We start from the raw sequence: 12,979 nt of genomic DNA, 5'->3' as shown, positions 1-12,979 counted from the left end.
GAACAATTAGCAACACGTAAATTCAATTTAAAACGGAATTAAGTGACTAAAGTGACACAAATCCTGGTTGTATTTTTGGGCAGTTCTGGGCAGTTCTTGGCAAATTTTGGGACTTTTATTTGTATAAGGAAATATGTCTGCCCTTTATGATAGGTGCAATGATCAATATATTTCATAGTTCCTTTTGAATGAAATTGACGGGATATTTTAGATTGCACTCAGAAAAAAATACATAAATCTAGCGAAGCAAGGGTATATGGAGATTTTTAGAACTTAGTAAAATCGTTCAATCTGATTTTGTCTTAAAGTGTCAGTTTATTCCTTGGATGTCAGATATTTCCGTATTAGAGAGTTGCAGACCTAGACATTTCAGAAATGTTTTCAAATGTTTTCAAAATGAATTTCGTGTAATAAATGTTGATAGCAATGAAGCGCAAAAGAGCCATCAGACGCTAGCATGTTTTAATACGCTACAGCTACGGAAAGGATATACACAATTCCTAAAAATGCATCTTTTATAGCTATAATGAAAGAATTGACATGTTTAATATATTTACAGATATGGATTCTCTATATACTAAGGTGGATATGGATTTCTTCAAGATTTCCAGTGGAAGGTGGGAATTATTTCCTTATGGCATTGTTTGAGTGGTTTGAGAGATGTTGCACATACCAGTACCTCTCATCAAGCAGTTATTTTAATGCAACATAGATATTATTTAAGGTACTTCAGACAGATTGTATATGTACTTCCGATGATCATAGAATTAGATATGTTAAGGAAATAATGGGATAATGTTTAGTGTTACTTTTATATTATTATATAACGGAGTAGTTAGAATGCTCAGATATAAAACATGATCACAACGATGTATCCTTTTATAGGTGCTGTCTTAGACCCGGAATGTGTTGACAACTGTGACTGTTGTCAGAACGGTAGATGTCACACTGGAATATATAATTGGCCTAATGTCTGCTCAGACGGATGCATCGATCGTCACAGGAGTGCTAGATGTTATGAGCTATGTACATACAATTGCGTATCGTGTCCAAATAACGTGGATATATGTTCTAGCTGTTTCGAGGGTTTTCATCTTGGACCAAATAAAGATTGTACATCAGAATGTCCCGCTAACTGCATAGCTTGTACTTCTGACACAATGTGTACTGCTTGTAAGGACGGTTATTATAACAAAGAAGGATCGACCACGTGTCCGCACGCTCTTTGTCCAGAGAATTGTAAGTGCAGCGGTAATACATGTACAACTTGTAAAAACGGTTTCTATGACACCGGCAGTGAATGCAGCAAAGAATGTCCGTCTAACTGTATGTCCTGTTCATCTCGGGAAAAATGCAATGAGTGTAAAAATGGATTTTATAACGGGTATGGATTTGACAATAATGTTAGACAGTTGTTCAATAATTGCACATTCAGATGCAGAGTTAGTTGCATAGACTGTCAATCATACGACAACTGCTTGCAATGCTCTAAAGGAAAATATGGCCCAAAATGTCGGAATAATTGCTCCATCGGTTGCAAAGATCAGAAATGCCATATTGCGTCTGGTAATTGTTCTTGTTCGCTAAACTTTGATGGTGACAAATGTACGGACTGTGTTAACGGAAAATACGGAACCTATTGTAATGAGACATGTCCAGTATACTGCAAAAACGGTAAGTGTAACAAAACGTCGGGATATTGTAGTGAAGGTTGCATCACTAACACAATAACTGGCGCGAAGTGTAATACCTGTACAGTTGGGATGCACGGTATATTTTGTGACAAAATTTGTCCTACAAACTGCAAAGCTAAACTGTGTAACCGAACAAATGGTTTCTGTTCCGAGGGTTGTGAAGGCAACTTTAAAGGTCCATTTTGTGACACCTGTATACAAGGAAAGTATGGAGTAGCATGTGACCAAGATTGTTCATCAAAATGTGAAAATGCTGTATGTGAGAAAGAGACTGGAAAGTGTGTCAGCTGTACCGGTAATGTTGATGGGGACAGTTGTGAAAACTGTCAAGCTGGCTTCCACGGGCAGAATTGCAATGATAGGTGTTCTCCTCACTGCAACAGTACCACATGTAGTATCAATACCGGTGTTTGTGATTATGGTTGCACAGATAACTATTCAGGTGACATGTGTTGTGTGTCAGGCGGAAACTGTGTAAAGTGCGCTTCCAAAACTGAATGCAGAGAATGTAAATCTGGTACTTTCGGCCATTTGTGTGACATATTGTGCCCTGTTAACTGTCTAGATTCCTGTGACATCTCTACAGGTGTTTGCCGCGATTGCATTATAAATCATTTCGGATCCTTCTGCAACAGAACGTGCTTTGAAAATTGCAATACTTCAATCTGGGAAGGCATACGTCATTGTGCATCTTTAGATGGAAAGTGCACCTTTGGTTGTAAAGATGGTTTTTATGGAATAGCTTGTAATAGCATATGCAGCGATCTTTGTATTGGCAATATTTGTAAACAGGATAGTGGCATATGTGTAAAAGGGTGTGGTTGCTCAAACAACGACGACCCAGTTTGTGTTCTTGATTTAGGTAAGTTAGTTTATTCAATACTGTTGTTGCAGTTTCATGTAAACAGTGACAGGGGTACCTGATATAATGTCTTATTATAGAACTATGATGTTAATAAATACATCTATCAAGCCACGTAGAAACATGTCTACAATCGTATTGATAACAATTACATTGAACGCAAGAAGGTATGTGCGTGTCTTATTCTACGAATATATAAAGAAAACTAGAACTGTCACAGAAGTGACGAATTATACCCCCACAATATGGCCTTTTCAAAGAATTATGGCAGATTTTAAGTTGGAAAGAGGCCATAACTATGTCAAAAAAATTGTGATTTGTAGCCAAAGTCGCACTTGGCCTGTATTTTATGATGTTACACCTGTGTACCAAAAATGATTTAAATCTGTCAAGCCTTTCATGTGTTATTGCCTGGAAACCATGACTTTTGCAAATTTTAAGTTGGAAAGGGGCCATAACTACGAAAAAATATTGGTGGTTTGTAACCAAAGTCAGACTAGATCTATATTTTATTATGTTACACCTGTGTACCAAAAATTATTTAAATCTGCCAAGACTTTCATGAGTTATTGTCCAGAAACCATGAAAACCAATGGACTGACCGACAGACAGAAAGATCGGCAAGCTCACTCATATATACCCCCAAAATTCGTTTGTGTGTGCATAACAACTTATCGGTTGTTACAAAACTCGTTTTCTTCGAGCTTAGGGCTATGAAGACTTATGACTTTACAGCGTTGTTATAAAAAGAAAACTGAAATGCTAATTTATCGTAAATTAAGACCTTAATGTTTTATAAGTAGTCTGGGATCTGTTTTTATTTCTAAAAGCATTTTGAGATGTCTAAAGAGCAGCACAGTTTAGATACTTTTGTAAATTTGAATAGTGATATTAGATATACAAACAAGGCAGATTATACTTACATAGCTAGGTGCTTACATTTTTAAGTTGCATATTTTCCCATGTATTATGTCTTTAAAAACTGAAACAAATGAACACTAAGAAATACAACCTACACTAAGGTCGCTTGGAAGCATACTACGCAAGCAAGGAAAATAATAGCAGACTCGGTAAGACTGAGTTTGCACATTTGTAGTCGCTGATGGATGACAGAAATATGGATTGGAAAGGAAAAACCACTTTGACCTTTAACCTCTCTAAGTGTGAGTTTGACATTTAAGCTAGAGTCTTGCGCAAGACACATCTTATAGGGGGTGGGGACGTTTGTGCCGAGTAATATTATAATCCCTCAGTCTTTGAATGGCACAGTCATGAACCGGTCACAAAGCAGTCTCTGTTAATACCATGTTAACGTTTGACCGTCAAGCGTGACATTGACCATTAAGCTAATGGTTGAAAGTTGAACATGACACATCGCGTCTTATTATGTAAGCAATATTACAAACTCTTGATGGATGGTTGAGTTACATTTTATGGTCTTTAGAAGTATTCCTGTAGTCTAAATGTTTTAAATAAAACAACATAAATTAATATTTGAAAAACGAGAGTAAAACAGATGCATTTATTTATCATCCTATCGATTGTTTTGTAAATATAATGAATAATTGTAAATTATTTATCTATCGAGCTCGTGTCTGTACGTGCTTTATCTAATTCAGGCAAATCACCGCTTGCACCTGATAATTCAACAGCAAGAACTACAAATATTGTTTTAGCAACACTTTTGGCTTTAGCTGCTACTGCATTATGTATCTTGTTGTTACGGAACATAGTAAGGAAAATACGATCTACAGACAGGTAATATTTTATAAATAGTGAAGTAAAGTATAAGAATGAGCCATTTGAACGTAAACCTACAGTTTTGTAATATCTTTCAGAATTAACATACTAAAATATTTACAACCACAGGGTTGTTTTCTTCTGTTTAGTTACTTTACTGACCTTTATATAAATATGAATTGACGGTTGTAACATATTCAATGCAATAGATCCGGTAGTTGTTAAAAGTTCGATTTGATTTATATACTGCTATTTAATATATTTCATTGTTGTATCTTTGATGTGTTTTGTGAAACGCCTGACTTCTACTTAGGGTACCTATGGTCGGTACCCTGTAACAGACGACTTCCACATCAGACTCGTTAGAGGAGTACAATTTTCTTATGACTTGTTTATCTTTTAAAATATTGTACTATGGAACCATTACTATCAGTACTGTCTATCTAATCTATATTGATCTATATCGTAGATCACTATTCACTATTGCTTGTAAAATCTTTGATGGGTTACTTTTCTGTAAAATAAAACAAACAAGTATGTTTGATTCATGTATTAAGGATTATTTGCGTATTTATGTATTTCATTATTACTACGTGACAGGGTGAGCTTTTGTGATCACCCTTCGTCCGTCGTCCGTCCGTCCACAATTTCTTGTGAACAAGATAGAGACCAAATTTTGCTTGCAATTTTAATCAATCTTGTACATAACATGTACTGGCATGATATCTCAGCTCCTGTCTAAAACTGGCCAGTTCCCATCATGGGTTCTAGAGTTATTGCCCCTTAAAGGGCCAGAATTTGCTATTTTTGTGCGTCAACAATTTCTTGTCTGCATGATAGAGGTTTCACTTATGATTTTATTTTAACCAAACTTGCACACAACTTGTATCACCATAAGATCACGGTTCCTTTCTTGAACTGGCCAGATTCAATTATGGGTTCCAGAGTTTAGCCCCTGAAAAGGGCCAAAATTAGCTATTTTGACCTTGTCTGCACAATAGCAGCTTTGTTTATGATTTGATTTTTACCAAACTGGCACACAACTTGTATCACCATAAGATCTTGGTTCCTTTCTTGAACTGGCCTGATTCCGTTATGGGTTCCAGAGTTATGGCCCCTGAAAGGGCCAGAATTAGCTATTTTGACCTTGTCTGCACAGTAGCAGCTTCATTTATGATTTTATTTTAACCAAACTGGCACACAACTTGTATCACCATCAGATCTTGGTTCCTTTCTTGAACTGGCGAGATTCCATTATGGGTTCCAGAGTGATGGCCCCTGAAAGGGCCAGAATTAGCTATTTTCACCTTGTCTGCACAATAGCAGCTTCATTTATGATTTGAATTTAATCAAACTTGCACACAACTTGTGTCACCATAAGATCTTGGGTCTTTAATTGAACCGGCCAGATCCAATAATGGGTTCCAGAGTTATGGCCCCTGAAATGGCCTAAATTAGCTATTTTGACATTGCCTGCCCAATAGCAGCTTCATTTATGATTTGATTTTAACCAAACTTGCACACAACTTGTATCACCACAAGAGCTTGGTTCCTTTCTTGAACTGGCCAGATTCCGTCATGTGTTCTAGAGTTATGGCCCCTTAAATGTCCAAAATTTGCTATTTTGGCTTTTTCAGCCATATAGAGACTTCATTTATGGTTTTATTAGCTCACTGTCACATAGTGACAAGGTGAGCTTTTGTGATCAGCCTTCGTCCGTCGTCTGTGCGTCCGTGCGTCTCGTGCGTCCGTCCGTGCGTCAATAATTTCTTGTCTGCACGAAAATGGTTTCATTTATGATTTTATTTTAACCAAAATTGCACACAACTTGTATCACCATAAGATCTCGGTTCCTTTCTTGAACTGGCCAGATCCCATTATGGGTTTCAGAGTTATGGCCCCTGAAAGGGCCAAAATTAGCTATTTTGACCTTGTCTGCACAATAGCAGCTTTATTTATGATTTGATTTTTACCAAACTGGCACACAACTTGTATCACTATAAGATCTTGGTTGCTTTCTTGAACTGGCGAGATTCCTGTATGGGTTCTAGAGTTATGCCCCTGAAAGGGCCAAAATTAGCTATTTTGACCTTGTCTGCACAATAGCAGCTTCATGTATGGTTTGAATTTAATCAAACTTGCACACAACTTGTATCACCATAAGATCTCAGTTCCATTCTTGAACCGGCTAAATCCCTTAATGGGTTCCAGAGTTATGGCCCCTGAAAGGGCCAAAATTAGCTATTTTGACCTTGTCTGCACAATAGCAGCTTCATTTATGATTTGATTTTAACCAAACTTGCACACAACTTGTATCACCACAAGGTCTTGGTTCCTTTCTTGAACTGGCCAAATTCCATCATGGGTTCCAGAGTTATTGCCCTTAAAGTTCCAAAATTGGCTATTTCGGCTTTTGCAGCCATATAGAGACTTCATTTATGGTTTTGTTTGATACAAACTTCCAAAATATCTTCAACAACAATAAATCCTGATTGTAATCAAAATGGATTTATATCAGTAAGTACTTATAGGACTTATTTGAAATTTCATAACTGTCATTAATTGGACTGAGACAATCAGGGTAGATAACTATGGACTGACTTTATGTCAAATTACCTCCCTTTATTTCAAATTAAAATGGGTATAACTAATGAAGATTATTTGATTATTTGAAATTTCATAATTGTCATTAATTGGACTGAGATAATCAGGGTAGATAACTATGGACTGATTTTATGTCAAATTACCTCCCTTTATTTCAAATTAAAATGGGTATAACTAATGAAGATACTGATCCGAAATTTCATTTATGTCAACAGATTTATTTGGCAGAGCCTTCTTTTGTTCACTTACAATATTTTTTTTTAATTACTTCCCTTATACGTTTACTAAAAATAGCTTATTTTTAGGAACTTTTTTATTATGGGCAGTAGGGAAAAACCGAGACCACTTTTCTGTGGTACAACATGGATGGTACCTCCAATTTTTAGGTGCATTTTGACATATCTGTACCTTGTAAGAATTGTTTTTTCTTTTTGGTTAAATTTCTTCCTATTGTTGTTCCTGTCCTTTGGACTTAAATATTTTTACTGAGAACCTTCTTGTCCTCAAGTGCAATGATAACAGGTGAGCGATATAGGGCCATCATGGCCCTCTTGTTTTCCATCTTACGAAAAGATATTTTATACCTTTTCAGACAAACCGAGAATTCTTCATTTCAAATTCCATTAGACCATTCGTTGGTAGTAAATCAAGCTCCACAAGAAGGAGGTAAGTACAGACTAACTGATTATAGTATTATATAGCATTATTATTTTAATATATGTTGATCGTTTATAGAATAATTTGATGTTCGATACATGGGTGCCCTAGTTATTGATTGTTGCAAATTAAAGCGAACATTAACATTTCCAAAATTTAGAGTAAGTTTAAACAGTGTTCTATTTATTGAATGATGACTGCATTTCTGGATCAGTAAATCGTGTTTATTTCAGTTTCTGAAGTAGATAATTCCGCTTATGAGATGCTCGATAGAACGCAGGGTGGTAAGTGTTTCATACTTGCATTGCTTAGGTCATTGTCACACGTATTTCAAACTAAAACGTACAATAAAAACTGCACAGTAAAACAGCTATACTTATATTGATTGTACTGAAATCTTTGTTTTGGCGCCTTTTAATAATAATATTATGATTCTTGTTTATTCAGTCTCTGCATTTATTATAATCAATGTAATAAAATTATTTTATAAAGATAGAGCTTAATATATATTTTAGCTCCTGAACACACGTATGATACAGCTTCCGCCGGTGCTCCTAAAAGTAAGTATCACTACTATCCTTACAAAACAGTTTTCCTTATGATAAATGACCCTTATGCGAAAGAATATTTCTTCATATCATAACCTAAGTTTAATCAAAGTACCAAAATAAACATTAAAAGTATACTTTGAACATAGTAATCATGATGAGCTTATACGATCGGTGGATGTCCACTTCTAAACTGCTTCACATGAGTGTTTCCCTCGTTGTCATAACCTGAGTCCATTTCATGAATAATTCTTGTTGCTATGGTACCTAAAAGGAAGCTCTTTAAAAATCTTCTTTTCCAAAATCCTAAGACACAGAGCATCGATATTTGGACTGTAGCATTGTCGAAGGACCTCTACGCCCAGGAGTCTCTTGTTTTATATAGACTTAATGTGTAAAACTATTTTTGAATAGTTTCGTTTTTTTCATATTTAGTGTCACAACTGTGAGAGGCATCTTAGTTTTAGGGTACAGTGCAGGAATCCTGACATTGAGGTCACAAGCCCAGCTCCTATTTTGTCACTTGTCTCTGCAGTTGCTTAGTTGTTGTTGTGCAAACTATCTTGTGATTGGTGTTTGTCATTGGATGAGTTTGATGCACAATGCTATTGATGTATAAAGACGAAATTGATAAGCCGTAATTAACAGTCATACAATCGATGATATGACAGTTATTAAGTAATTATTAAGTTCCATAAATTGCATGTATTGACGCATCTTTAGACACTACTTAGCACTTACATTCTCAGATTATAGTTCGATGATTCTGGCATAGGGATCCATTGATATTGCGCAGTGTTACTGTTGTTACAATTGTTGAGTGGATTGCTACACCGTAAAAGAAATGCTAGAAGAAAATACTATCACATTGGTAAATAATATAATGTGAAGAAAGACCTCTTTAAAACAGTAGATTTAGAAGGCCTTTTCATAACAAGAGGCTCATGGTGACACTAAATCGCTCACCTGAGTAATATGAGCCACATGTTTTATACGGCAAACTGATGCTATAATATTAAGAAAGTAGGTCAGTAGGTCACATTCAAGGTTATTGAAAGTCAGTTTTAAGATCGGTATGCAAAACTGTACATGTCATCCAAATTTCAAGGCTGTATCTAAAAATACAAGAAAGTAGGTCAGTCGGTCAAGGTTACAGTAAGGTGACATTTGACCACTTGGGTACAACAGGTAAATATAATTATACAGTCTAGGAAATATGATCTGATAATTTTTTAAGTATTTTTTCCTATATAACTCATATAAAAAGTGACCACCAGAGTCGGGCCTCTTTTCACCCCAGGGGCATAATTTGAACAATCCTGTTAGAAGTCCACTAGTCAATGATACATACCAAATATCAAAGGCCTAGGCCTTGAACTTTCAGACAAGAAGATTTTTATTTTTTTCCCTACATAGGTCTATATTAAACTTGGGACCCCCAGGACAGGGCCTCTTTTCACCCCAGGAAGATAATTTGAACAATTTTGGTAAAGGATCAGAAGGCAATGCAAAAAACCAAATATCAAAAGCCTAGGCCTTGCAGTTTCAGACAAGAAGATTTTTAAAGTTTTCTCCTATATAAGTCTATGTAAAACTTGGGATCCCCGATGCGGGGCCTATTTTCACCCCAGGGGCACAATTTGAATAATCTTCATAGAGGACCACAAGGCAATGCTACATACAAAATATCAAAGGCCTTGGTCTTGTAGTTTGAGACAAGAAGATTTTTAAAAAATTTTCCTATATAAGTCTATGTGAAACCTGTGATCCCCGGGGCGGGGCCCCTTTTCACCCCAGGGTAATAATTTGAAAAATTTTGGTAGAGGACCACAAGGCAATGCTACATACCAAATATCAAAGGTCTACGTCTTGTGGTTTTAGACAAGAAGATTTTTAAAGTTTTTTCTTATATAAGTCTGTGATCCCCGGGGCGGGGCCTCTTTCCAACCCAGGGGCACAATTTGAATAATCTTGATAGAAGACTATAAGATGGTGTAACATGCCAAATATCAAGGCTCTACGTCTTGCGGTTTTGGACAAGAAGATTTTTAAAGTTTTCCCTTCTGGTTGCCATGGCAACCGGAGTTCTGCATGGAATTAAATTCTTTTAAAAATTTTGAAAGGGGACCACCCAAGGATCATTCCTTTGAAGTTTGGTGAAATTCTGCCCAGTGGTTTTCAAGAAGAAGATTTTTTTAGAAAATGTTGACGGACACACGACACACGACGGACGACGCACGACTGACGACGGACGACGAACATTGAGCGGTCGAAAAAGCTCACCATGAGCCTTTGGCTCAGGTGAGCTAAAAATGGTTACAGTGTCCTTGGAAACGTTTACATAAACATATTACAAGATTTTCTCAGTATCTTAAATTTGTTGCAGTATCAGTACAGCGAGTAAACTGATTCACATACATTAGGAATTTTTCACATACATGAACCAGTATATATCATGGCCTTTGACAGAGCTCTAACAACGCTGTTTATAGATAGTATGAAATGATGTGACCCTCTTCGATATCATATAAAATCGTTTTTAGGAGAACGTAAACATTTGAATTATCAAATATATTTTCAGCGGGAATTGCCCCGTGCTGCATTTTGATCCTATATGTGATAATGTGTCATATAGATTGTATAGGCTATGTTACATCATATTGACCCAATGTATTATACGTTATATATTGCCTTATTATTATCATTTTTCAGGTGTGGTCAATCCTGGACACACAGATTATATGAATCTGCAAATCCAAAAGTCACGGAATGCCAATAATCGCCCGTGATCGTTAAAAAAATACCAACAGCAATCATTTAACTTTGAGGAGGAACTTGAAAATTTATTACATTTGTCGTTTGAGTGTTTATTACTTATCTGAGAATGTATGAATAACTTTTTAAAAGTTATATTCTCCAGAAGTATACAGTTGAAGAAATATTTAGCACTTTCGCAAATGGCCAGTGAAAATAAAGTCTCTTAGCTACATTTCATTTGATATCTCATGTGTCCATTAAATAACCTTCAGGTAATGACTTTGAAGGCATCAATATTTTGTTGAATTTCAATGTACAATGTATTTGAGTTGTGCGCTTAATCGAGATCAAGTAGTAGCGTAATAACTACGATTTATCAGATGAACTGAATTTAGCATGTATTATGATTTTATGTTATCAAGAATGGAATATATGTAAATTATTTTTCTCATAAGGTATTTGCAATTGGTTATCATATTAATGTTTTTTCTAACAACTGTCAATTTGCTAAGCTAACACAGTGTTTTAAAGTATCAATGCAATTTGTTTGTAGTATGTACGAGCACTAATCTACATAGTAAAAAATGAAACATCTATAAAGGAGAAAACTTTTGCCCTTGGCCATGAAAAGATTCACAGTCCTTAATTGAAAAAATATATATATCTTATTTATATGTAATTTTCAAATGAAATAAAAGGTCAAACTGTTTTGTGTTTGTTATATATGAGCCGCGCCATGAGAAAAGCAACGTAGTGCATTTGCGACCAGCATGGATCAAGACCAGCCTGAGCACCAATTACAATAAGCTTTGAAAGAGAACGGCATGAATACTGACCAGACAGCGTGTATACACAGGCTGGTTTGGATCCAAACTGGTCGCAAATGCACTACGTTGCTTTTCTCATGGCGCGTCTCATATATTTTAGCAAAAAGAAATGTTCATAGTAAATATACATGACATTTGAAATTTCACTTTTTACATTTTTTTTTATGTCTTGATTTAATGTTTTAATGTTAGTTTTACATGTACGTGTAGAAAACCATATCTCACATTATTGTCAATATTCAGTATACTTTGATTTGTGAAATGTCTTTTAATATTGTTTCATCATAATAACCATAATAACCAGAAACAATGCAGAGTAGTCAAAATTGTGCTTAAGTACGTTTTGTATTCTAAAAGCTTAAACGTTAAATCTACAACCACTTCTGGAGTAATGTGCTAATTTGAAAACATTTGATTTTAATCTTGAATGCATACCCCGTTATCACTTATTATTTAATCAGGCATATTCATCTTACAATATGGTGTTAATCTAAAAGATGTTTGGCTGACCCATGTTTTATCCAAATAACTTCCAACACCTTAAGGACACGGTTTTAAAACTTTAAAGCTATTTTGTTTTAATTTTAAGCATTGAACAAACTATTGTGGATTGTATTGTCAGTAACGATAGTATCGGTATATAATATTTACTTCCTTCTTAACCATTCAAAACTTTATAATTTTAAATAATCAAACGCCCAGTGCATTCATAAGATAAAATATGCACGTGCTTTTATAAATAAAAAGTACAAGTAAATATGTGTAATTATTTTGATTACTTTTAATTAATGTTTAAAGAACAAGTCGGATGTTAGCAAGTATTTGGCATAAAACCAAAATATGCCTAACTGATACACAGGTATGTTTCGTCTGTCATTTTTGTTTATTAATAATCTTTTGCTTTACATGTAGACTGCAATCTAAGCACATAAACGCCTTACAACGATTATCTCCCTAGCGCCATATTTATTAAGATCTCTTTACTGTTACTGAAAGAGGAGACAAATACGCAGGATATTAAATTATTACTCTTATATGTTATCATCAAATACATTATAACTCGAGGTGCGCGCGCGAAACTGTTATATTTACGTATTAGTGAAGAACAAGAAACAACGGCCCTAGGGCAATTTTCATTTGATTAATTAGAAAATAAATTATCACATTGGTAATATATATCTGTTCCCTAAAACGTTACTAGGGTAGTTTACTAAATCATTTTGGATTCTAAAATGGTCAAAGTAACCCCATTTTAATATCAATAACGTTTTAACTTTCAGATGATTGAAA

The 12,979-nt window shown here is 35.2% G+C and overlaps 1 protein-coding gene across 1 annotated transcript; it reads left to right on the top strand.

The window, feature by feature from the left end:
* Positions 1-896: 896 nt before the first annotated feature.
* LOC123528299 (multiple epidermal growth factor-like domains protein 10) lies at positions 897-12,517 on the top strand. Its single transcript, XM_053523812.1, has 6 exons — positions 897-2,556; positions 4,176-4,314; positions 7,493-7,566; positions 7,791-7,841; positions 8,073-8,117; positions 10,818-12,517. The coding sequence occupies exons 1-6, from the start codon at positions 1,161-1,163 to the stop codon at positions 10,892-10,894; spliced, it is 1,782 nt and encodes a 593-aa protein (XP_053379787.1). The 5' UTR covers positions 897-1,160; the 3' UTR covers positions 10,895-12,517.
* Positions 12,518-12,979: the final 462 nt, after the last annotated feature.

Source organism: Mercenaria mercenaria, chromosome 14 (genome assembly GCF_021730395.1).
Source record: "Mercenaria mercenaria strain notata chromosome 14, MADL_Memer_1, whole genome shotgun sequence".
NCBI classification, from domain to species: domain Eukaryota; kingdom Metazoa; phylum Mollusca; class Bivalvia; order Venerida; family Veneridae; genus Mercenaria; species Mercenaria mercenaria.
Note: the sequence above shows the minus strand (reverse complement) of the source record. Positions and strands in the feature narration are given on the sequence as shown.